Source organism: Hemiscyllium ocellatum, chromosome 5, assembly GCF_020745735.1.
Source record: "Hemiscyllium ocellatum isolate sHemOce1 chromosome 5, sHemOce1.pat.X.cur, whole genome shotgun sequence".
NCBI lineage: Eukaryota > Metazoa > Chordata > Chondrichthyes > Orectolobiformes > Hemiscylliidae > Hemiscyllium > Hemiscyllium ocellatum.
Genome location: NC_083405.1, coordinates 61156132 through 61183910, shown reverse-complemented (window position 1 = coordinate 61183910; position 27779 = coordinate 61156132). Strand labels below are relative to the sequence as shown.

The following is a 27779-nucleotide window of genomic DNA, read 5'->3' as shown; positions in this document are numbered from 1 at the left end:
CATAGGTTTAAGGTGAGAGGGGAAAGATTTAAAAAGCGGACCTAAGGGGCAACTTTTTCACACAGAGGGTGGAGAGTGTATGGAATGAGCTGCCAGAGGTGGTGGTGGAGGCTGGTACAATTACAACATTTAAAAGGCATCCGGATGGGTACACAAGAGGGAAACATTTAGAGGAGGTTGGCCAAATGGAGACAAATGGGACTAGTTTAGTTTGGGAAACCTGGTCAGCATGGACGAGTTGGAACGAAGGATCTGCTTCCATGCTGTATGTCTTCCAATTGACACAGTGTGGTGCTGGAAAAACGCAACAGGTCAGGCATCATCCGAGGAGCAAAAGAACCAACAATGAAGGGCTTATGCCTGAAACAAGAATCAGCAATTTGATTCCTGATGAACGCCCTATGCCCAAAACATCGATTCTCCTGCTCCTCGGATGCTGCCTGACCTGCTGTGCTTTTCCAGCACTACACTCTTGAGTCTGATCTCCAGCATCTGCAGTCCTCACTTTCTCCCGGTATAACTCTAAGTGTTCTTTACACTGCAGTGGAGGAGGTTATTACAGACAAGCCAGAGTCAGGTCTGTGAACACAAGGGGATTCAGCTGGCAACACCCAGCTCATTGTCATAGACAACCTGTCACCATTGCACAGACTGAAGACTTTCGACCGGCCAATGACAGAGGCTGGCCTGGTGACAGCTACCCAGCTGGTGTGCAAGAATGTCTGATTAGATGCCACCACACCGAAAAAAATAACAACCCTGCAGTAAAAACAAAGCACTTCAAATCTGAAGAAAGCCAGTTTAGTTCTTCTCATCAGTTGCTGCAAGATCTGGCTTTTTACCAAAAGTCAGAGATCTTCGAAGTGTGAGCCAGATACCACGTGCCCCCAATAAGCAAGTGAAAGTAAGTGAAGAGAAATCAAGGAGTCGCAGGTCCGAACAAGCCAAAAAGGACAATTTCAGCAAACCTTGTGGACAGGGACCAATAGCCACCTTCCCATTCACCCATCACCACAATACCAATGTTTTTTTTTAAATCTGTCTAGTTGGGGAATTTTATAAAGGAATTAGAACTTTAAAGAGTCATATCTTTACAGTTCATAACTATTTAGCTATAGCTAGAATTTACTTTTTTCATAGTCATTCTTGTCAAGTACAGGAATCTGGCCTATGCTTTCTGTCAACCTCAGTCTAAAAGACAGTAAATTACGAAATCTAGCGTGTTCTTATAAAATATTTCACTTGTGAGAACTCTGGGAACAGCAAGGTCAGATTTCCAGCACATCACCCCAGTGAAGTGAGACACAGCCCAGCATTCCTGGTTATAGGGTATTCAGATGAGATAAAGTGATTTTTTTTTGCCGGGGGGGGATGGGGATGGGGATGATATTGAACAAGGAATCATTTACTGCAGAGAAGAGGGATTATATAATCAGAAAAGATCAACAAGTGAAGCCATATGGATAGAAGGACCAAAAGTGGAAACACCCTGATAAGTGTCAATGAAAAAGGTCAATCAATTTTCAGAGAAATGCAAAAATAATGAGGCAGTAAAAGTAGGGGATTTTTACTACCCAAATATTAAAACTGGGATAGTCTTAGTGTGCAAGGTAGAGAGGGAGCAAAGTTCTTAAACTGCATCCAGGAGAACCGTATAGCCAGTAGATAGAAAGTAGGAGCATTTTGGAGAAAGTGACCACAACTCAGTTATGATAGTTATGGAAAAAGGACAAAGAAAGAGTTGAGAATAAAAGAAAAGAGAATAAACTGGGAAATTATACTGTGATAAGATATGGTGTGACCCAAAGTGGACTGGGCTCAGATAAAGTTATGTCAGAGCAATGGGAGATATTCACAGAAGAAGCAGGAGTACAAAGCAACTATGTTCTCATAAAAAGAAAAAAGACCACAGAACTCCTGACATCAAGGGATCTTACGGTTAGAATTAAGAAAGAGAAAGAAGCTCATATACTTATAAAGAAACTCAGATATTTAAAGCTCTTACAGGCCGGTCAGTCTAACCTCAGTGGTGGGGATATTATTAGAATATATCTGCACTTGAAAAGACAGGGATTACTCCGAGACAGTCAGCATTGATCTAGTGAGGGAATATCCCATTTGACAAATTTGTTAGAGAGTGAGGATCATATTCCACGTGGTAGACATGAACTTTGGAGACTCTTTTGATATGGTCCCTCATAGCAGACTGGTAAAGAAAGAGACAGCTTATGACATCCAAAGCTAAGTATCACACTGAACCCAAACATGCCTGAAAGGCAGAAAGCAGAAGCAGATTTCCAGGGACTGGAAATTTGTTTCCAGAAGGGATCTTCAAGATTCAATGTTGGGGCCTTTGTTGTTTGTGGTGTAACGATTTGGATTTTAATCAGGGGTATGATCAAGAACTTTGCAGATGATATGCAAATTGATAGTGTGATAAATAACGAAGAGGATAGCGATAAGCTGCTGGAGGATATCAACAGATTTCCATTTGACACTGCGCAAATGACCACTGAACCCAGAAAACTGTGAAATAATACAGTTGGGCTAACAAGACACATTGAAAGGTAGGACGCCCGGAAAGTACTGAAGGTTAAAGAATCCATAGTTTTCTGAAGGTAGCAGGGGATAAAAGGTGGTTTAGGTAGCAATAGCAAAACTGTGCATTTGTCACGTAACCTCCATATCTGAATCTGTAATCCCGGTGTCTGGAGCAAAGTGTTCACCAGGAAGTTCAAACCATAACCTCTCACCACAGCTGACAGTAGTGAAAGCTAACACCCCAAGAAGACGCAATGACGCTCTTAATAATCCAACCCAGCACTTACTAATAGGATTTTAAAAAATTTAAAAACCAGGAAGAGAAGTAACCCTCCACCCTATCCAACAAAAATGATGACACTAAGCCATTCAGGAAATAATGTCTATAATTCATAACTCTATTTTTCCTCTTTTTTTTCCACTCCTAAGAAAACACAGCAAACCCAAAATAGAGATTTGGGAAGGAAACCATTGCAGAGAAGTTTCTCAATACCACTCTATACCTTGCTTCTAGAAGGTGATAACAGAGTTATAACTCAAAATCTTATTTCCCAGATTTTCTGCAGGACAGCAAGACTGATGTCAGAAGGGAAGAAAGAACTTCTCATTTACAGAGCATCTTTCATGTCCGAAAGTGCTTCCAAAAAAAAAAATTCAACTGGTTGTAATGTGTACAGACAGCTGTAATGCAACATCAATGTGGACCCAGCAAGGGATCCCACAAACAGCAATGATACTACTAATAGAAAGTCTGCATGTGTAGAAATTAACAAGACGCATCATCTCCTTCTGTAGCAGAACATTTCCATCTTTGATGGAAGCTCAAAAGTGATCCAGGCAGAAAGACTTACTGAAATATCAAGCTCCAAGAATAAGGCAGTTTTCACTGCATCCTCCCGGGTTAGAGAAATTGCTTTAGTCACTGGAACCTGAAACAGAGTGACACCTGGTGCCAATGAGAAGCATTCTTGTTGGCAGACCTGAGGATTAAACAGCGAGTGAAAAAAGATTAGAAAGAGCATATGTCAACCAGCTGCAGAAGATTTACTGCTCCATACACACAAATATTCTTGGGACATTTCTGCTCAGCTCTTATACATTCTTCCTGAACCATGCTAATGATTAAGTTGAGAACTCATGTATTTGATAAAGTAAATGCACAGCATTGTTTCACATTAAATGTTCTAAGTTCCACCTTAACATCACTTATCAAAGGTTTTCTGTTCTGTCCAGAACATGCAATGTGCTCAGACCTTTTCCCCAGTGCTCAGCTAACTCTCAGCACTTAGGTTCCTCTTACACCCCCACCCCATTCTTAACCACCACAGTGCCTGCTGTAATAACAGGGGTCTTCAGCAGCTCCTCCACCCCTCAGCCTGCCACCAAGTCCTGCCCTTTCCCTGAACCTGTTCCTGCCCTCAGCCTGGAAACCACTTCCACCCTCTCCCTGCATGCCTACCTGGACCCTTCTTCAGCTGTTCTCACCTGTTGTTAACTGAGGTCTTGGCTCCATCTTGTGGCAGAAGCTAAAAGGTGCAAGTGATCCTGTCCAGCTGCTATCACCACTGAGCAATATCTGCCACATTGCTTATTTAAAATTGTCCTGTGAGTACTATAGGGGAGTACCTGTAAATCTATGCAAACATTACAATATATAGAGCTGTTTATGGTACTTATTTTTATTTTTCAGATTTAGCGATTTACTTTAACAGATCCTTCAGTTCAGAATACAGCACTTACACAATACAGTATGCCAACCTGAACTTCCTCTCCTGAACTCATTAAACAGAACAAAAGTCCAGCTGCAGTTGCTAGTTCTCATCGTTAAAGAAAGTAACTTAAGACTATGCAGCATAAGGAAGCATTTGCTACAGTAGGAGAACATCTACCACTCAGAGTTAACACATTATCAGACAGAAAGAGAGCTTATAGAATTTAACCTCATGCCAGAATCCAATTCTAACAAATTGATATTGCAAACACGTAAGAAGCAGAAATGAAATGCTAATTCCCAAACTGAGGAATAGGTCTGTGGAAGTGATGCCAACAAACCAATTAAATGTTAAATCAGTCAACTCCACTGTAAAGAATTGATTGGATCCTTAGCAAACAATAGGATTGAAAAGGAAAAATACAGAGATAGCAATCAAAAATCATTAAAATTGATTACAGCTGCTAAACTGTAGCACTAATTTCAGATAGATGCAATGTCAAGTCAATAAGGCGAGGGAAGTATAAAACAAAGCACTGTAGATCCTGGAAATCTGAAATCAAAGATAAAACATAAAATGCTGGAAATTCTGAGTAGTTTGGATTTAATGTGTGCAAACACAGAAACGGAGGTGACGTTCCAGGTCTGACCTTGCATGAGAACTAGGGGGGGAAAAAAAAACAAAGTTCAAGCAGTGAAAGAGGAGGGGGTGAAAAATGAACAAAAGGCAGGCTTGTGTCAGAGTGGAATACTGGAGATTAAATGAGAAGTGTTGGTAGGGGAGGGCTAAAAGGGATAGTAATGTGAACATTAGTAAAAAAACCTCAAAAATATGAGAACAGCAAAATTAGCAGCTGCTGACAAAAGGCAAGAAAGAAAAATAAAATTCAAACCAAAACCTGTAAAAGAAAAAGAGATTAGAGTCTTCTTTGTTTTCTTTGAAATGGTTAATGGAATGTGGATAATCAGTGGGTAGGACAGCATTTATTCCTTTTGAGAAGAAGGTGACAGTAAGCCACCTTATTGAATCACTGCAGTCCATATATGATGATGTAGGTGCACCCATACAGTGCTGTTAGGGAGACAGGCCAGGATTTTGACCAGTGGTACAGAACGACTGGCAATATAGTGTTTGACTTGTAGACAAAATCTGCACATGGTAGTTTTGCCATGTATTTACAGTCATTGTTTTGAAGATCACAGATTTGAAGGGTAATGTTGAAGGAGTCTCGGTGAATTGCTGTAGTCTTCTACATAGTACACAGTTAGCAACAGTCTGTACTGTCAATGGAAGCAGAGTTTTGGTGGATGGGATGCTGAAGGGAGAGGTTTTGCATTGCACAGTGTTAAGTTCTGAGTACTTTTGGAGCTGTGTTCATCCAGGCAAATGAAGAGCATTCCATCACACTTGCAGCCTGTGGACAGGCTTCGGAGAGTCCAGTGCCGAGTTTGTTGCCCCCAACACTCAGCCTTTCATTTGCTTTCACAGCCACAGTATTTATATGGCTGGTCCAGTTCAGTTTCTGATCAATAGCGACGGTGGGGGATTCAGCGATGTTAATCCTATTGACTGCCCAGGCTAGATGGTTAGATTCTCTCAGCAGATACAGTCATTATCTGGTAATAGTGTCAAATGTGTGTTGCTCACAATCTATTCAACGCAAGCCTGGATCGTATCCAGGTTTTACTGCATGGGAATGAACTGAGTAAGTACCTCAGAAATTAGAACTAGAATTGAACATCATGCGTTCAGGGAAGATTCCCTGATGGAGGGAATGTCATCAATGAAGCAGCTGTGATTGGCCTCAACCACATTATTTCCTGATTTCCATTTACAATTAAGATTTTTTAAAGAAGACTTTCATAATCTGCTTTTTATTCCCTACAATGAACAAAATTTCTTAGCTCTCCTAGTAAATGTCTTAACTTAGTTCTTAACTTATCCTTTGATTGATCTTGAATGAAGATGTCTACTCTATTAAAGATTGGTAATCCAAGACAGAGGATGGGAAAAATTTCTGACTATAACATCTGCTCCTTTTTTTGAGGTATTTTAAGTGTTGGAGGTGATTTCCTCAAATCCTAGGAGACAGCAATTACTGTTGTATATGCTGTTGCAGCGAACCTGCACAATTACTGCCTTTGCTGTTTGAACTCATATCGGTGGACATCAGAGTGCATCTGGGAAAATTAACAAACAATGAAATTCACAACTGATCTTGGAGGAACTGTTTGGGAGAGGTCACAGCACAGAAACAGATGTGGATATTTTAAGCGTGGCCTTACAGTAAGTCTGCAGTAGTGAGTAGAGTGAGGTCTTTCCTGTTTATATGTTTTATTGAGATATGTCTCTTGATTAAACATTGAATATAAGCCAAAAGTATTAATTTAACCTGGAGCAGTGTTTTGTAGAGGAATAATGAAGTGCTATTTTCTGGGTCTGTAGATTAACAGAAACAAAAATGGCCTATAGTAGAGTGATATGCTCATCTTGTTGAATGTGGGAGTTTAGGATTATATCTGCAATAAATGCCATTGGCTACGAACCCTATCAGGTCGAATGGATTGGTTGGACAGACAGTAAGAGGCAACGAAGAATTTACAAGAACAAGGGGATTTGATGGATGGCAGTTATAGGAAGGTGGAAAAGTCACAGATACAGTCACATAGATGGGTGAACTCGAGAGAGGTAGACAGTTGGTGCAGGAGTTTTCTGTGGCTATTCCCATTTCAAATAAGTATGCTGCTTTGGAAAATATAGAGTGTGATGGATTCTCAGGGGAATGTAACATGAATAGCCAGTTTCTGATATTGAGACTGGCTCTCATGCAATGAGGGTATGTCAGGTTCCAAGAGATCGATTGTGTTAAGGGACTGTCTAGTCTGAGATATAGACAGACGTTTCTGCAGCTAGCAGTGAAAAATCAGAATGGTGTGTTGTTTCCCTGGTGCCAGGATCAAGGATGTCTCATAGAGGGTGCAGAATGTTCTCAAGGGGGAGAGGGGACAGCATTTTCCACATTGAAACCAACGACATAGGAAGGGAAAATGTTGAGATTCTGAAGGGAGATTACAGAGTTGGCAGGAATTCAAAAAGGAGGTCCTCAAGTGTAGTAATATCTGGATTACTCCTGGTGCCACGAGCTAGTGAGGGTAGGAATAGGAGGATAGAGCAGATGAATGCATGGCTGAGGAGCTGGTGTATGGGAGAAGGATTCACATTTTTGGATCATTAGAAGTTCTTCTGGGGTAGAAGTGACCTGTACAAGGATGGATTGCACCTAAATTGGAAGGGGACTAAAATACTGGCAGGGAGATTTGCTCGAGCTGCTCAGAAAGATTTAAACTAATGAAGTGAGGGGGTGGGACCCAGGGAGATAGTGAGGAAAGAGATCAATCTGAGACTGGTACAGTTAAGAACAAAGGCGAGTCAAACAGTCAGGGCAGGCAAGGACAAAGCAGAGAACAAGGTAGGAATGATAAATTATTCTGCATTTATTTCAATGCAAGTGCCCTAACGGGGAAGGCAGATGAACTCAGGACATGGTTAGGAACATGGGATGGGATATCATAGCAATTACAGAAACATGGCTCAGGGATGGGCAGGTCTGGCAGCTTAATGTTCCAGGATACAAATGCTACAGGAAGGATAGAAAGGGAGGCATGGGAGGAGGGGGAATGGCGTTTTAGATAAGGGATAGCATTACAGCTGTGCTGAGGGAGGATATTCCCAGAAATACATCCAGGGAAGTTATTTGAGTGGAATTGAGAAATACGAAAATGATTATCATCTTATTGGGATTGTATTATAGAACTCCTAATAGTCAGAGGGAAATAGAGAAACAAATTTGTAAGGAGATGTCAGCTATCTTAAGAATAATAGGGTGGTTATGGTAGGGGATTTTAACTTTCCAAACATAGACTGAGACTGCCATAGTGTTAAGGGTTTAGATAAAGAGGAATTTGTTAAGCATGTACAAGAAATCTTTCTGATTCAGTATGTGGATGAACCTAGTGAGAAGGTGCAAATCTTGACCTACTCTTGGGAGTGCAGATTCATAGCTCCTTGAAAGTGGAGACGCAGGTAGATAGGATAGTGAAGAGGGAATTGGTATGCTTTCCTTTATTGGTCAGAGTATTGAATACAGGAGTTGGGAGGTCATGTTGCAGCTATACAGGATATTGGTTAGGCCACTGTTGGAATATTGTGTGCAATTTTGGTCTTGTTCCTATTGGAAAGGTGTTGTGAAACTTGAGAGGTTCAGAAAAGATTTACAAAGATGTTGCCAGAGTTGGAGGATTGGAGCTACAGGGAGAGGCTGAACAGGCTGGGGCTATTTTCCCTGGAGTGTTGGAGGCTGAGGGGTGACCTTATAGAGGTTTATAAAACCATGAGGGGTATGGATAGGATAAATAGACAAAGTCTTTGGAAGAAGGTTTGTTGAGACACAGTCATCATTCAAGTACATTTATGGTACATAAGGCATATAAATGATGCCATCAAATTAGCAGGAGAGTGTGTTTAGAGATAGATGGTCTTACCTGTTCTGTGCTTTCCTGAAACTCCACATTCAGATACTCTGCTGGCAGTGAAGGAATATTCAGAGCACTTTCTGACAAGGGCTTTTCAGATTGTACCCAGGTTGGCACTTGACAACATTCCTGAAATCCTGCTACTATAGAATTTTGTTCAACACCCACAGGTGAATTAACTGAATCTTTAGCTGTTGGTGGGACATTTGCTTCTAACTTCAACAATTCAATATCTGTCAACTCAGAACTCCTGTCTGCTGTTGAATCATCATTCATAGTCAATATGTTTTCTATACTGTTAACTTCCTCTTTTTGCCCCTGGCATAATTCGTTCAATGCATCCCAAAGACCTTCAATCCAAGGTTCGACCACTAGCTCCAACCTAAAAACAAACAGAAATTTAATAATTACAGTAACGTTGATTTTTAATGTTCAAAATTACACAGGAAGGGCTGTAACAACATTTCCTTGTTAGCAAAATAAATGTTAGTATAATTCAGAACAAATTAGGAATGAGCTGCTCTAACAAGATTATAATATAATTAACTTAAGTTTGTTTACATCGTAACAAGAGGACAGCACACAGTAGAATATACCTATAATACACTCAACCAAACTGCTAACATAACTACATAAAATCAGAATCAAACTAACAAGATTTTATCATTAATTATTTCGTTCCATTAATATAGACTCCAATTTCAAGATTGTTGGTGATGTAGAAATATACGTTTCATATACATTTTCCACGTGTTACTGCTTTTCACTCCCCCATCCCACATAAGCGATCATTTTACATACTCATGCTGCCAGTAAGGAGGCTCATTGAGCAGCAGCAAATATTTGAAATCTCTCAATGTGAATGGTGTTTTGCCCAACTATAATAATCAGAACGCCATAGGTAGTGCATACACGACTTTTAGACATAGCTGGCCAGTGAATGAACCTGGAAAACAATTCACCACAGCAATAGCTTTTATTTAGAACATAGAAAAATACAGCGCAGTACAGGCCTTTTGGCCCTCGATGTTGCCCCGATCCAAGCCCACCTAACCTACACTAGCCCGCTATCCTCCATATGCCTATCCAATGCCCATTTAAATGCCCATAAAGAGGGACAGTCCACCACTGCTACAGGCAGGGCATTCCATGAACTCACGACTCGCTGAGTAAAGAATCTACCCCTAACATCTGTCCTATACCTACCACCCCTTAATTTAAAGCTATGCCCCCTCGTAATAGCTGACTCCATACGTGGAAAAAGGTTCTCATGGTCAACCCTATCTAAACCCCTAATCATCTTGTACACCTCTATCAAGTCACCCCTAAACCTTTTTTTCTCCAATGAAAACAGCCCCAAGTGCCTCAGCCTTTCCTCATACGATCTTCCTACCATACCAAGCAACATCCTGGTAAACCTCCTCTGCACCCGTTCCAGTGTCTCCACATCCTTCCTATAGTATGGCAACCAAAACTGCACACAATACTCCAGATGCAGCCACACCAGAGTCTTATACAACTGCAACATGACCTCAGGACTCCGGAACTCAATTCCTCTACCAATAAAAGCCAATACGCCATATGCCTTCTTCACAGCACTATTTACCTGGGTGGCAACTTTCAGAGATCTGTGTACATGGACACCAAGATCCCTCTGCTCATCCACACTACCAAGTATCCGACCATTAGCCCGATAATCCACCTTCTTGTTACTCTTACCAAAGTGTATCACTTCACACTTACCTACATTGAACTCCATTTGCCACATTTCTGCCCAGCTCTGCAGCTTATCTATATCCCTCTGTAACCTGCCACATCCTTCCTCACTGTCAACAACTCTACCGACTTTCTTGTCATCCACAAACTTGCTCACCCAACCTTCTAGCCCCTCCTCCAGGTCATTTATAAAAACGACAAACAGCAATGGTCCCAAAACAGATCCTTGCGGAACACCGCTAGTAACTGCACTCCAAGATGAACCTTTACCATCAACTTCTACCCTCTGTCTCCTTCCAGCCAGCCAATTCCTAATCCAAACTTCCAATGCACCCTCAATGCCATATCTCTATTTTTGCAGTAGCCTACCATGGGGAACCTTATCAAACGCCTTACTAAAATCCATATACACCACATCTACTGCTTTACCCTCGTCCACTTCCTTGGTCACCTTCTCAAAGAATTCAATAAGGTTTGTAAGGCACGACCTGCCCTTCACAAAACCATGCTGACTATCCTTGATCACATTATTCCTATCCAGATGTTCATAAATCCTATCCCTTTCAATTCTCTCTAAGACTTTGCCCACAACAGAAGTGAGACTCACCGGCCTATAGTTACTAGTGTTATCCCTACTCCCCTTCTTGAACAAGGGAACCACATTCGCTATCTTCCAGTCTTCTGGCACTATTCCTGTAGACAACGAGGACATAAAAATCAAGGCCAATGGCTCTGCAATCTCCTCCCTTGCTTCCCAGAGAATCCTAGGGTAAATGCCATCAGGCCCAGGGGACTTATCTATTTTCACCCTTTCCAGAATTTCCAACACCTCTTCCCTACATACCCCAAAGCCATCCATTCTAATGAATTAACTCAATATTCACATCAGCAACAATGTCCTGTTCCTGAGTGAATACTGACAAAAAGTATTCATTCAGTGTCTCCCCAATCTCTTCAGCCTCCACACACAACTTCCCACTACTATCCTTGACTGGACCTATTCCTACCCTGGTCATTCTTTTACTCCTGACATACCTATAGAAAGCCTTTGGGTTTTCCCTAATCCTAACCAACCAAGGACTTTTCATGTCCCCTCCTTGCTGCTCTTCGCTCTCTCTTCAGATCCTTCCTGGCTACCTTATAACTCTCAATCGCCCCAATTGAACCTTCACGCCTCATCTTTACATCGGCCACCCTCTTCTCTTTAACAAGGGATTCCAATTCCTTATTAAACCATGGCTCCCTCACACGACCCTTTTCTCTCTGTCTGGCAGGTACATACTTATCAAGGACACTCAATAGTTGCTCCTTGAACAAGCTCCACATATCAATTGCGCTCTTCCCTTGAAGCCTACTTTTCCAAGCCACGCATCACCACATCATAATTTCCCTGCCCCCAGCTATAACTCTTGCCCTGCAGTGCACACTTATCCCTCTCCATCACTAGAGTAAAAGTCACCGAATTGTGGTCACTGTCCCCAAAGTGCTCACCTATCTCCAATTCTAACACCTGGCCTGGTTCGTTACCTAGAACCAAATCCAGTATGGCCTCACCTCTTGTTGGCCTGTCTACATTTTGTGTCAGGATACACTACTGCACACATTGGACAAACACAGACCTATCTAACATACTAGGGCTATAGCTTTCCCAGTCAATATCTGGAAAGTTAAAGCCCCCATAACAACCACCCTATTACTTTCACTCTTCTCCTAAATCATCCTCGCAATCCTTTCTTCTACGTCTCTAGGACTATTAGGAGGCCTGTAGAGAACTCCTAACAGGGTGACCTCACCTTTCCTATTTCTAACCTCAGCCCAAACTACCTCAGATGGGCGAGTCTTAATCCATCGTGCTTTCCACCGCTGTAATACTATCTTTGACAAGCAATGCCACACTTCCCCCTCTTTTACCCCCATCTCTGACCTTACTAAAACATTTAAATCCTGGAACCTGCAACAGCCAATCCTGTCCCTGTTCTACCCATGTCTCCGTAATAGCCACAACATCGAAATCCCAGGTACCAACCCATGCTGCGAGTTCAAGTAGAATCAATGAAATGAATTAATGTAGCAAAAATGTCTTATCAAGTAGTATGATCAAGTAGGAACAGAAAGATTTTTTTAAAATCAACACAACATTTTTGTTACCATAAATCCTCCACAAGAATAACCAACAAGAGCTTAATTTAGAATTTTTGTTTGAAAGACTGTGCAGGCCATAAATTTAGAATCACTAATTTTAAATCAAGACTAGTATATGGAGAGAGGGCTACAGATGCTGGAGATCGGAGTCAAAGAGTGTGGTGCTGGAAAGGCACAGCCAGTCACACAGCATCAGAGGAGCAGGACAGTCAACATTTCGGGCATAAGCTCTTCATCAGGAATTAGTAGCATCATCTGCATTGTAATTACATGATCAAATCATTTGACCCCTCTGACTAAATTAACAGTAACCTCCTGTGATATGAATCAAAGCTCATTTTATAGTTTGCAAACTGATTGTATATCAGTTGCACCATATTGTATATTGAGGCCCTGGATCCCCTATTATCTTTTGAAACATTTGGTGAAAGTGGCCTGATTATCGTCAGTACAGCTGGAACGTCTTCGGGCTGACATTTAGCAGATTACATATTCAAATTTCAAAGCTGGACCAAACATTTCTAGTACATGATCAAATTAAAAATCAATTTCATGCTTGGCTTTAGATAATGCATTGTACCAACATTAAAATAAAGAATTAACTGAAGTTTTCCTTTTTTTAAGAAAGATATTTGTAAAGCACAAGGATATATATTACTGACGTACCTAGTACATGTCTACATACTTCTTATTTTCTACTTTTATAGTACTGAAGTTATTTGTGCCACATTTCCATCAAAGATTTGCAATATAAATACTTTGAACTGCATGAGGAATCGTGCCAAAAACATTACAGAAAGCCAACAAGGAAATGAGGGGTATTTAAATTGAATCACTTTAAAATTTACTGTAGTATCATTATGACCGTTAGACTTTTGCGCCAGAACAGGTCAGACTTTATCTTTAAAAAAAAAGGAAGTGAGTGATTCAGATGAGTTTTTAAGACAACCAACAGTGGTTGCAGGTCACCAACTCAGCTGCCTTATTTCAGATTTTTATTAATTTCAAATTCCATTAGCCTCATATGATCTAAAAGCATGTCTCAAGACCATTAGGCTTGGGTTCCAGGTTACTAGTCCTTTGACATTGCCACTACACCACCCATCTCCCCTGGAATAATTAAGAGCTTAATACCATCGGATTTCTATCACTGAAATGACAGCAGGGCACAATAAGACGTTTTTGCTACATTAGTTCATTTCATTGATTCTTCAGTACAGGATTGGGGAAGGGGCCCATAGCACAACTATGATACAGGAGATGACTTCAAGGTTAATCTGCACACGCAGTAAATCCTAAAATTGCATTTGAATTCAGATGGTCAATGTGTTAAACAATACTAACATTAATGATCTACAATTTTAGGCTAATACTTGCACTTAAAAACTTGTCTAGAACAATATTTGAAAGTACTGTTGTTGATAATAAATGTGTATTGTAACACAACCTGCTACAGTATATTTACAGAAATATGTATTGTATTATTTTTAAACAAATACCAGAACTAAATGATTAATATTGTAATATGGAGTGGCTTGTTGCATGAGACCAATAAGGGACACACAAAGATGAGATCATTGTGAATATGGGATTCTGGAAAAGGATGGAGCAGGTCAGTTAAAGAGGACACAAGAATGGTGAGTAGGTTCTTGGCACAGAGAGGGAAAGATTGTCAGTAAATAACATCTACAAAAAGAAACAATTGAGACTGGCTACATTCCGAGCAATAAAATCTTGCTGAAATGTGACTGAAGGAAGACCAGAAATTAGATTAGAATACTTACAGTGTGGAAACAGGCCCTTCGGCCCAATAAGTCCACACTGATCCGCTGAAGCGCAACCCACCCATACCCCTACATTTACCGCTTACCTAACACTACGGGCAATTTAGCATAGCCAATTCACCTGACCCGTACATCTTTCGACTGTGGGAGGAAACCGGAGCACCCGGAGAAACCCACGCAGACATGGGGAGAACATGCAAACCCCACACAGTCAGTCGCCTGAGGCAGGAATTGAACCCAGGTCTCTGGCGCTGTGAGGCCGCAGTGCTAACCACTGTGCCGCCCACACGGTGTAGAAGGTGAGAGAGAGAGAAAAAAAAGAAGTGAAGCTTAGACAGCTTGAAAGTAGGAGGCTTCTAAAATTCAACTGAAAAGGAAAGGTAACTATCATCACTAGGCTCAAGCCTACAGAGAAGCAAAGCGCAGAGAAAAAGAACTGTTGGATCACTGGTGGCAATTTCTCCCCTAATCAGGAAGAGGAAAGTACTTTTATAAACTTCCAACACTAACATTATCCTATCCAAAGCTTAATGTTCCTTGATTTCCCACAGTTCACATGTTATGCACTGCTTAGTGAAGTGCCTCTGGACCTACTCCATTGCTTAGTACTGAGTAGTAAACAGCCAAACAAGATCGGTTTTGAAACAACGACTTCCCCTGATTCTGCTACTTTGGGGAAAATATTGACAGCAACTTTAAAAAAAAGCAGAAAGATCAAACCCATAACAATTTCCTTAAAAATCCACTCTGCCGAGCATACTAATGAAAGCAAATGGGCATCTTAAAAATAATATCTTTGGCAAGTTCAGAAAAGGAATAATTTACATAGTTTTCAATAGCTTCTATTTGTCCGTTAATTATTTTCCCCAAAATTCTATATATGATGCAATATCACAGATAAAAATCAAGTCAGTAGAAGATCTCACTGTTGGCCTTACCCAATACTATCATCTGCATATCCAGTTGCATAGAAATGTTGTGCACCAAGCTGCTGAAGGCACTTATCAATTATCCTTCCACCATTGGCAAAATTAGTGTAGTTAGAATCGCCAAGAGCTAGAGAGAATAAATCAATGTCAGTACAATAAATTGTTAGCTAACATTATCTGTAAACCCAGATGACAGATTATTACCTAATACTGCGTATTTCATGTGCGAATAGAAGTTAGCTGGCAAATCACTGTTAAGCTCTTGTGCAAATTTCCTGGCTGTGTCTGGTACTTGTCCAACACCAGTGGTAGAGGAGATTATAACAACTGGAGCACGTTCCTTCTCTAGGCTGAACTGAAGGAATAAATCAAGAGAAAATGAATGTCTTCAAATATTAAGCCCCTCAGCTTTTCAATACAGTTCAACAATGAAGCAAATGAACTCAGTGAAGCCTGTTACCCAAAGGCCCCCTAAGTGACACCTCTGTAGCATGCACAGATACCAGATGCATGGAGGATGTTTCCAATGGCTGCAGAGTCATTGGGTCACAGTCCAAAGACACTGGGCAGCCAATTTAGAACTGAAGGGAAGAGAAATTTCTTCACCCAGAGTGGCGAGCCTGTGGAATTCTCTGCCACAGAAAGTAGTTGAGGTCAAAATGCTGAATAGTTTCAAGAAGGAGTTTGATCCCTTTATTCTAAGAACCACATCTAAAGGGCATGTTGAGAAAGCGGGAACAGGATACGGAATTGAACGATTATATTCCCTACAGTACGGAAACAGACCCTTCAGCCCAACAAGTCCACATCGACTCTCCGAAGAGTAACCCACCCACACCCTGTATTCATCTCTAACTAATGCACCTAAACTACGGGCAACTTAGCATGGCCAATTCACCTAACCTGCACATCTTTGGACTGTGGGAGAAAACCAGAGCACCTGGAGGAAACCCATGCAGACACAGGGAGAACGTGCAAACTCCACACAGAGAGATACCCGAGGTGGGAATTGAACATGGGTCCCTGGCGCTGTGAGGCAGCAGTGCTAACCACTGAGCCACTGTGCCACCCCCAGTCAGCAGCAATCATACTGAATGACAGAACAAGTTCAAGCCTATTCTTGATCTTATTTTTTGTGGTTCTGTGATTCTGAAACAAAACACTCTTCCATGGACATGTGATAGCATTGCAACAATGAATGGCCACAAGCTTTGTTCAAAACATGGTGTAAATTTAACACATTTACATACAAGTCAGATAGCCACACAGAGGGACTTCAAGTCAAAGAATCAGAGCTTGGTAGGTCCACATTGACAGCATTCAACCTGGTGCATGCATGCATTTTAATAACAGGGCTAGGATTTCCTGGAGGTCCCAACAATGGCAAACACTTCCTCTAATGACAAGAGGAAAGATAGATTGAACAGGATTCCATAGAAGCATGGTGCACAACCAGTGAGGTGATTTGCAAAGAACGGTGGGAGAGAAAACATGCTGGGCTTCACTGAGCAAAGCTGTCTGTACAGCTTACTAAACCGAATTCTGGTAACCAGATTCAGCCTACTCTCTTCATCGCAAGCATAGTCTGCTATAAAAAGAGGATCATTTTCCCTCAGTTACCTGTTCCATTTGGCTCACACAATATAGATCAGCTAAAAATCCTTTTTCATCTGCTGTCTCAGCAATTTCCTCAGCTATTGCTTTCGCTTGTCCACTTTGTGAGGCATAGAGTAACAAAATTCGATGTTTAGTCTCTAAAGGCATGACCCCGCACCAGCTGCGTAAATCAAAACAATTGGTTAGTTCCCATGTATAATGGCAATTGACAAGACTAGCTTGATACATAATTTGCAATTGTATAATACCTTTCATGACCTCAGGATAGCCCCAGAGTATTATGCATAGGTAGACGTTTTTTTAAAAATGCTGAAAAATGTGTTGCTGGAAAAGCGCAGCAAGTCAGGCAGCATCCAAGGAGCAGGAGAATCCACGTTTCAGACATAAGCCCTTCTTCAGGAATGAGGAGGGTGTGCCAAGCAGGCTAAGATAAAAGGTAGGGAGAAGGGACTTGGGGGAAGGGCGTTGGGAATGCTATAGGTGGAAGGAGGTTAAGGTGAGGGTGATAGGCCGGAGAGGGGGTGGGGACGGAGAGGTAGGGAAGAAGATTGCAGATCAAGAAGGCGGTGCTGAGTCCGAGGGTTGGAACTGAGATAAGGTGGGGGGAGGGGAAATGAGGAAGCTGGAGAAATCTGCATTCATCCCTTGTGGTTGGAGGGTTCCTAGGCAGAAGATGAGGCGCTCTTCCTCCAGGCGTCGTGTTGCCATGGTCTGGCGATGGAGGAGGCTTCCTCCATTTTAACAACCTTCTGAAATCTCTCTATACTCATCCAATTCTGGCCTTTGCTATCCCTGATCTCAATTGGCCTATGATTAACAATCCTTCCCTCAACATCTCTCCTGCTCTTTTAAAAGACTCCTTAAGATCTGCCTCTTGCATTAAACTTCTAGTTACCTGTCTCAATATCCCTTTGCGGCTCAATACTCTCTCTTTTTCATAATGCTCCTGTGAAGCATTTTAGGCCATCTTACTTAAAGTGAAACATTAAATGGTTGAGGAATAAATATTGATCACAGCACTAGGATATCTCCACTACTTTTCTTTAAAATTAGTGCAGCAGTATATTTCAACCTTAGAGCACAGGTAAGGCTTTCATTTAAATAAAGTAATTTGAAAAATGCTGCCACTAATACTGCAGCATTCCCTCAGTTTTGCACTGGAGTGTCAGTCTCATTTGCTTCCTCAACCCTCAGAACTTGGGCATAACTTCAAAGCCTTCTGTTTCAGAGGTAAGAAGGCCATCAATTGAACAAGTGCTAATAGTCCCATATGATAGGTCAACTTGCTTTTGCTTTTAAATTATGGCTAACAATCTTCTCAAATCAATAATGTGACTTACATCTAGAAAAAAAAAATGACTTTTCATCTTGCAATTATCAGGACAACTGGAAAGAAATATCAGTGAAAATGAAATCATGATTGCAGAGCACTGACTGATTGTCCTGAGAAATCAAGTCTACTCACCAATGCTTGGACCAACAACAGAGAATTGGTCACCTATTTTGAGTCAATACACGCATAGTGTACACCTGCGTTCCTTCTGTCTACAATAAAGAGCCCTGAATAATTATGCGTAACTTCCAGTACTCACAAGCCCATTGAGTTGATTCTCAATAATAAAACAAACTACAGATTCCAGACTATCGAGCAAATGCTGTCCAATTTTGGAAACCCTTCTTATATTGGGCATTGTTGTGAGTTTTGCAAGTCCAGGCTTTGTTTGTTGCATACAACTGAAGGGACATCCCTAAGTGCTTGAGACATACAGCCTACATATCTAGATAGATTAGATTAGATTAGATTACTTACAGTGTGGAAACAGGCCCTTCGGCCCAACAAGTCCACACCGACCTGCCGAAGCGCAACCCACCCATACACCTAACCTAACACTACGGGCAATTTAGCATGGCCAATTCACCTAACCCGCACATCTTTGGTTCTGCCATCACATTGGTACTGAAACTCATGAACTACCATTACTTATTTGTGTGATAGGCAGAACATCTTTTTGGCCTGACAGCAGCATCCTGTAAGTGGCAGACACCACCCGTGTTACACTCGTACAGAAGGAGCTTGAAACAACTAGGTTAACCTGTTACTCAAACTTCAGGGTAAATGGGAGGTAAACATAGCACTTTTCATTTTAGGATTTAAAAAAAAAGTGACAACTTAAGCTCATTCGTGAATTTACATAATGTACAGTGAGAAATGAACAAACCAGGATGGCAAAGTGACCAGACCAAAGATAGCTATTATTGCAAAGGAAGGTGAAGACATAGAAACAGTTGATAAAGTGTGGTGCTGGAAAAAGCACAGCAGATCAGGCAGCTACTGAGGAGTAAGAGTGACATTTTTAAACCATGGAGAGGGAAGGGAGCTGAGAAATAAATAGAAGGGTGTGGCGCTAGGGGAAAGGGGATGGGGCGAGGGGAAAGGTTATTGAGATGGTGACAGAAGCATACAAGACTGGGAGGTTTAAGACACTGCATGCAATATGGCATTAGTTAGTGACAACTCGCATATTAATACACAACGTTTGGTTCTTTGCAGACTGAAAGAATGTGTGCATGAAATGAGTCAGCTTCAAACTCAACAAAGTTGATGACAACATTCTCTGGTTCACTTCTCAAGACAATGCCTTAACCAAAAATCAGTAAACCTGTCAGGCTGAACACTTAATTGATGCTTCACCATGGTAATACCCCTACCAATCAAAGACCACCTACAAATCAGCACTTTTCACTCATACAGTATAAATGATGTTTTACCTCTATTAGTTCTTCTGAATGGTCATGAGCGCAAGATAAAAAAACTTCAACAAAACATAGCATTCAAACTACATTACAGAATACCCATTCAAGTAGGATCTCCATACAACTTGGAAGAAATAGCCATGATTGGATAAATGATATCTATTACTGTAACAGTCAGCACTGGGAAATCTGGGTCAAATTACAAGTCAGAAGCAATGTACAGCTGTTCTTTGCGAAGGCTTTAAATAGCTACAAGATACAGTACAGTATAGTAGCAAGGACTTTGCTCCTGATGCATGCAATGGGAAGGAATAGTAAAGGAATACTTCAGTCCATTTTATTGTCAATATTACCGCTTCAGAGTTGTTTTGTATTTTGATGATGAAGCATGAAAACCTACTGACAGCTATATTAGCTATGATACAATTATTCAGTTTGACAAGATATTTTCGATATTATGTTGTGGAGGTGCCGATGTTGGACTGGGTTGGACAATATCAGAAGTCACACGACACCACGTTATTGACCAACAGGTTTATTTGAAATCATAAGCTTTTGGAGTACTGCTCCTTCATCAGGTGAAATCCTCGCTCTGAAAGCATGTGATTTCAAATCAACATATTGGACTATAAACTGTTGGTGTGAGACTTATGGTAATATTATAATAAAGTTTGCTCGCTGAGCTGGAAGGTTTGTTTGCAAACATTTCGTCACCATACTAGGTAGCATCTTCAGTGAGCCTCCAGATGAAGCACTGGCGGTGCAGCCAGTTTTGTATTTATACGTTTGGATTTCCTGGGTTGATGATATCATTTCCTGTTCTTATTCTCAGGGAGTAGTAAATGGGATCCAATTCAATGTTGGAGTGGTACTGGAAAAACAGGCTGAATCATTCCTGATGAAGGGCTTTTGCCTGAAACATCGATTTTCCTGCTCCACGGATGCTGCCTGACTTTCTGTGCTTTTCCAGTACCATTCTAATTTTGACTCTAATTTCTAGCATCTGCAGTACCCACCACCATCCAATTCAATCTGTTTGTTGACAGTGTTCCAGTTGGAATGCCATGCTCCTAGGAATTCTCATGCATGTCTCTGTTTGGCTTGTCCTAAGATGGATGTGTTGTCCCAGTCGAAGTGGTGTCCTTCCTCATCCGTATGAAGGATACCAGTGAGAGTGAGTCAATGCTTTTTGTGGCTAATTGATGTTCATGTATCCTGGTGGCTAGTTTTCTGCCTGTTTGTCCAATGTAGTGTTTGACAATTTACCTTATAAATTATTGCCACTATATTGTACAAGGTAAATTGTCAAATACTACATTGGACAAACAGGCAGAAAACTAGCCACCAGGATACATGAACATCAATTAGCCACAAAAAGACTTGACCCACTCTCACTGGTATCCTTCCATACGGATGAGGAAGGACACCACTTCGGGACCCAGGGAGATAGTGAGGAAAGAGATCAATCAGAGACAGGTACAGTTGGGAACAAAAGCGAGTCAAACAGTCAGGGCAGGCAGGAACAAGGTAGGACTGATAAATTACACTGCATTTATTTCAATGCAAGAGGCCTAACAGGGAAGGCAGATGAATTCAGGGCATGGTAAGGAACATGGGACTGGGATATCATAGCAATTACAGAAACATGGCTCAGGGATGGACAGGACTGGCAGCTTAATGTTCCAGGATACAAATACTACAGGAAGGATAGAAAGAGAGACAAGAGAGGAGGGGGAGTGGCATTATTGATAAGGGATAGCATTACAGCTGTGCTGAGGGAGGACATTCCCGGAAATACATCCAGGGAGGTTATTTGGGTGGAACTGAGAAATAAGAAAGGGATGATCACCTTATTGGAATTATATTATAGACAACCTAATACTCAGAGGGAAATTGAGAAACAAACTTGTAAGGAGATCTCAGCTATCCGTAAGAATAATAGGTGTTTATGGTAGGGGATTTTAACTTTCCAGACATAGACTGGGACTGCCATAGTGTTAAGGGCTTAGATGGAGAGGAATTTGTTAAATGTGTACAAGAAAACTTTCTGATTCAGTATGCAGATGTACCTACTAGAGAAGGAGCAAAACTTGACCTACTCTTGGGAAATAAGGCAGGGCAGGTGACTGAGGTGTCAGTGGGGAAGCACTTTGGGGCCAGCGACCATAATTCGATTAGATTTAAAACAGTGATGGAAAAGGATAGACGAGATCTAAAAGTTGAAGTTCTAAGTTGGAGAAAGGCCAATTATGGCAAGAACTTACCATAAGCTGATTGGGGGCAAATGTGCACAGGTAAAAGGACGGCTGGAAAATGGGAAGCCTTCAGAAATGAGATAACACGAATCCAGAGAAAGTATATTCCTATCAGGGTGAAAGGGAAGGCTGGTAGGTATAAGGAATGCTGGATGACTAAAGAAATTGAGGGTTTGGTGAAGAAAAAGAAGGAAGCATATGTCAGGTATAGACAGGATAGATCGAGTGAATCCTTAGAAAAATGTAAAGGCAGTAGGAGTATACCTAAGCGGGAAATCAGGAGAGCGAATAGCTTTGGCAAATAGAATTAAGAAGAATCCAGAAGGGTTTTTACAAATACATTAAGGACAAAAGGGTAACTAGGGAGAGAATAGGGCCACTCAAAGATCAGCAAGGCGGCATTTGTGTGGAGCCACAGAAAATGGGAGAGTATTTGAGTATTACTATATATACTAAATGAGTATTTTGCATCAGTATTTACTGGGAAAAAGGACATGGAAGATATAGAATGTAGGGAAACAGATGGTGACATCTCGCAAAAGGAAGTGCTGGATGTCTTGAAACTCATACAAGTGGATAAATTCCCAGAACCTAATCAGGTGTACCTGAGAATTCTGTGGGAAACTAGGGAAGTGATTGATGGACTTCTTGCTGAGATATTTGTATCATCAATAGTCACAGGTGAGGTGCCGGAAGACTGGAGGTTGGCTAACGTGGTGTTCCTGTTTACGAAGGGTGGAAACGACAAGCCAGGGAACAACAGACCAGTGAGCCTGATATCGATGGTGGGCAAGTTGTTGGAGGGACTCCTGAGGGACAGGATGTACATGTATTTGGAAAAGCAAGGACTGATTAGAGATAGTCAACATGGCTTTGTGCATGGGAAATCATGTCTCACAAACTTGATTGAGTTTTTTGAAGAAGTAACAAAGAGATTGATGAGGGCAGAGCAGTAGATATGATTTATATGGACATCTGTAAGGCATTTGACAAGGTTCCCCATGGGAGACTGGTGAGCAAGGTTAGACCTCATGGAATACAGGGAGAACTAGCCATTTGGATACAGAACTGGCTCAAAAGGTAGAAGACAGAAGGTGGTTGTGAAGGGTTGTTTTTCAGACTGGAGGCCTGCGACCAGTGGAGTGCCACAAGGATCGGTGCTGGGTCCACTAAATTCTGTCATTTATATAAGTGATTTGGGTGTGAATATAAGAAGTATAGTTAGTAAGTTTGCAGATGACACCAAAATTGGAGGGGTAGTGGACAGCGAAGAAGGTTACCTCAGATTACAATGGGATCTTGATCAGGTGGGCCAATGGACTGAGAAGTGGCAGATGGAGTTCAATTCAGATAAATGCGAGGTGCCGCATTTTGGGAAAGCAAATCTTGGCAGGAATTATAAACTTGATGGTAAGGTCCTGGGGAATATAGGTGAATAGAGACCATGGAGCGCAGGTTCAAAGCTCCTTGAAAGTGGAGTCGCAGGTAGATAGGATAGTGAAGATGGTGTTGTGTAGGCTTTCCCTTATCAGTCACTGTACTGAGTACAGGAGTTGGCAAGTCATGTTGCGGCTGTACAGGACATTGGTTAGGCCATTGATGGAATATTGTGTGCAATTCTGGTCTCCTTCCTATCGGAAAGGTGCTGTGAAACTTGAAAGGGTTCAGAAAAGATTTACAAGGATTTGCTAGGGTTGGAGGGTTTAAGCTAACGGGAGATGCTGAACAGGCTGGGGCTGTTTTCCATGGAACATCGGAGGTTGAGGGATGACTTTATAGAGGTCTACAAAATTATTAGGGGCATGGATAGGATAAATAGACAAAGACTTTTCCCTGGGGTGGGGGAGTCCAGAACTAGAGGGCATCGGTTTAGGGTGAGATATTAAAGAGACCTAAGGTGCAACTTTTTCACGCAGAGGGTGGTATTTGTATGGAATGAGCTGCCAGAGGATGTGGTGGAGGCTGGTACAATTGCAACATTTAAGAGGCATTTGGATGGGTAAATGAATAGGAATGGTTTGGAGGGATATGGGCCGGGTGCTGGGAGGTGGGACTAGATTGGGCTGAAATATCTGATCGGCATGGACAAGTTGGACCGAAGGGTCTGTTTCTGTGCTGTACATGTCTATGACTCTATGACTGGGACAACACATCCATCCCAGGACAAGCCAAACAGAGACTCGCACAATAATTCCTAGAAGCATGGCATTCCAACCGGAACTCTGTCAACAAACACATTGACTTTAATCCCATTTACCACCCCCTGAGAAAAAGAACCAGAAATGACATCACCATAGAAAATGATGTCACCACAGAAAATGATATCACCAACCCAAGGAAACCCAAACATATAAACAGAAAGCAGGCTACACCACCGGTCCTTCAACAGGAGGCTCACTGAAATGTTACCTAGTATGGTGACCAAACATCTGAAAATGAACCTTTCAGCTGACTACATGCAGAGGCTCAACCTGAGCTACAAATCTTCTCAAAACTCTGATATAATAATGATTGTAGAATATCACAACTTATTGGAAAGCAATTCTCTTGTGATGCAGTGGTTGTATCCCTCCCATGAGCCAGGCTGCCTGGGGACAAGTTCCACTTGCTCCTGAGGCCCATACATAACACAATACCGGAAATTCTACTGTTATGATCAATCGATCTGTCCAGCAACTCTTTCTTTGGTGTGAGACATTTGCTCATAAATTTAATCAATAATCCCAATATTAAGTTGCAGCAGCTTGTGAGAAAGGAATTGAGGAAGCAGAGTTATTGAGGTGCATTCAGGAAAGATGACTTGTCGCATATTTGCCAAGTTCAACAATCGTTGCAGTTCTGGGGTAAATTTTAAGAGCTTAAGTTAACAGTTGGAAATAGTGGCAGCACGAGAACATTTTAGCAGTAATGACTAATATTCAGTTAAAATTTGAGCATAATTATGGGAAATGACAAATATAGAACCAAAGTTAGAATTCTTAAACATTGGCAAGGCCAGTCTTACAAATCTAAGGAGTGATTTAGCAGAATGGATTGGAAACAAACAGTTTGAAAGTAAATCAGTGTCAGAACAGTGAAAACATTCAAGGTGGAAGATTCAAGTGGTTCAGAGCAAACATGTTCCCAACAAAAGACAGCACAGATTTGTTAAGTGGAGATCATGAAGATTTTGTCTGGATTAATATGCTGGAATTGCTTCAGAAAGTAGCAAGGAGAATTAATGAAGGCAGATTTGACATTGCTAAAATGCATGTAGACAAGGTTTTTAAACAAGGTTTAAAAGCATACTGGTTTAAAAGAAATATCAATAGGAACTAGGTGAATATTGCAAGTTGGATAAAATAAAAATCAGTGGCAAGACACAGAGAGCAATTATCAATGTTTACTTTTGTGATGCTAAGGTTTACTCTAGTGAGGTTCCACAGGGTTTCGTACTCAGTTCCCTCTTTTCTTTGAAATGTAGGTTAATAATTTGGACATAAAGTCACAAGGAATTATTGTGAATTATTACAAAACTTGGCCACCTGGTTGATAGGAGGATATCTGTAGATTGTAAAAGTTGTCAATAAATTTGCAGAGATTCTAGTTAAGCAAATGGCAAAAGATTATCAGGAGTAGGCAAGAATGTCAAGCTAAAGTTAAAACCACATTGGTCATGATCAAGCTTAATGGCAGAAGAGGCTGAAAGGACCAATTGGCCTATGTCCACTCCTAATTCATACATCTGTATCCCAGAAAAGCTCTGATAAAAGGTAAGTGGTGAGCCAAAATAGGTCTTTAAAATTAGAAAAATGATAGAGTGGACAGAGAAAAAGCAGATGCCATCAACAGAGAACTGTCACCAAGAAATGTCTACTGAAAGCTGAAGGAAGTCTTTTTTTTCCTGATAAAAAGCTGCAAGTATTACATGTGGGATTGGCATTGAAGGGAGCAGATTCGCCAGCATGATCTGTCTGCATTGAATGGCCTGTTTCCGTACCTTTCGACAAACTTGTACTTCATTTCCCCCTTCCCAAAATTGGTTCACAAGAACGGCAATATAGCTAAACATATTGTACACCCTCCAAAAGAAAACGATATTTTTTATTTTGGCTTTCCAATCACCCTCACTCCATTCCAGACTAAAGTGCAAACACTGGGGACTGTTCCTCTAAATTTTCCACTGATTTAAAGGACACCGGTGCGCTATGGCACTTTTATTATGTGAAAAATTGAAGATGGCGCAAACCGAAAGAGCAGCACATGGGATTTAAATGATCAGACTATTTGTTACAAGTACACACTGTAAAATGATGAGGGACCTCTAGAGCGATACACGAACTAGAATCCACAGGGCAGAACAAAAACAACATACGTTACTTACGTAGGAGGACTGGGGGTGATAACTGTCCTTTTTGTAAGCGCCACAGTAAGAAATACCCGTCGGGGACAAATTACAAGACGGTCATGAATAGCCCTGAATCGAGGTAAATGTGCTGTGCGAACCGATCCCACTTTCTCAGTGATTCCGACAAGTATCCAACTCCAACTCGATACTTTCAGCGTTCCACTCATTGGCAACATCGGCGCAAGCGCAGAACAAAACCAACCCACCTGATTAACAGCTAAACTACCCAATCATCATGTGGCCTCGGGCACTGTTATCCAATGAATGCAATCCATGTGAAATGGGCGGAACGAAGGCCCTGGAGGGGGCGATGGTGATGTCAGTAGAGTCATAGAGATGTACAGCATGGAAGCAGACCCTTCAGTCCAACCCGTCCATGCCGACCAGATATCCCAACCCAATCTAGTCCCACCTGCCAGCACCCGGCCCATATCCCTCCAAACTCTTCCTATTCATATACCCATCCAAATGCCTCTTAAATGTTACAATTTAACATCTCCACCACATCCTCTGGCAGCTCATTACATACGAGTACCACCCTCTGCGTGAAAAGTTGCCCCTTAGGTCTCTTTGATATCTTTCCCCTCTCACCCTAAACTTATGCCCTCTAGTTCTGGAATCCCCGACCCCAGGGAAAAGACTTTGCCTATTTATCCTATCCATGCCCTTCATAATTTTGTAAACCTCTATAAGGTCACCCCTCAGCCTCTGACGCTCCAGGGGAAACAGCCCCAGCCTGTTCAGCCTCTCCCTGTAGCTCAGATCATCCAACTCTGGCAACATCCTTGTAAATCTTTTCTGAACACTTTTAAGTTTCACAACATCTTTCCGATAGGAAGGAGACCAGAATTGCATGCAATATTCCAATAGTAGCCTAGCCAATGTCCTTTACAGCCGCAACATGACCTCCCAACTGCTGTACTCAATACTCTGACCAATAAAGGACTTTGATAATAATTTTCTGTTTCCTTCTCACTTGCTCCTCTTTTTGTCTATCCTAAAATTTACTTAATTAAGGAGATAAGCTATTGGTCTCATCCTTCCAGATGTCCAATAACTGCGCTCCTGCTCTGACAGAACCTCTGCCCTATTCGAGAGTGTGGTGCTGGAAAAGCATCCTAGGAACAGGAGAAGCGACGTTTTGAGCAAAAGCTCTTCATCAGCCTTTCATCCGTCCTGATGAAGGGCATTTGCCCGAAACATCAATTCTCCTGCTCCTCGGATGCTGCCTGACCTGCTGTGTTTTTTCCACCACTATACACGCTCATCTCTAATCTCCAGCATCTCAGCCCTATTCAATCTATCACAAAGGAGATCTCCAAAGAGTACTAAAATAAATTTTACTTTCAGGCAACTCGGCCACCAATGTTTGTTATTTTCAATCAACCTGCTCAGGCATGTTATGACACA

General features: G+C 41.5%; 1 protein-coding gene across 4 annotated transcripts in view; it reads right to left on the bottom strand.

Moving 5' to 3' along the window:
- Positions 1-26513, bottom strand: part of mtrr (5-methyltetrahydrofolate-homocysteine methyltransferase reductase) — a 79703-nt gene extending 53190 nt beyond the window's left edge. For 2 of the 4 annotated variants that reach the window (XM_060825468.1, XM_060825471.1), the window contains exons 1-6: positions 26346-26513; positions 16977-17133; positions 15561-15711; positions 15366-15483; positions 8795-9167; positions 3393-3521 (exon numbers count right to left, since the gene is read on the bottom strand). In XM_060825468.1, the coding sequence (XP_060681451.1) occupies positions 3393-3521; positions 8795-9167; positions 15366-15483; positions 15561-15711; positions 16977-17120 (915 nt within the window). In that variant the 5' untranslated portion in view covers positions 17121-17133; positions 26346-26513. Of the gene's footprint in view, positions 1-3392; positions 3522-8794; positions 9168-15365; positions 15484-15560; positions 15712-16976; positions 17134-26336 lie in introns of all 4 variants that reach the window. The other 2 variants (XM_060825470.1, XM_060825469.1) reach the window with 2 other exon arrangements.
- Between the last annotated feature and the right edge of the window lie 1266 nt (positions 26514-27779).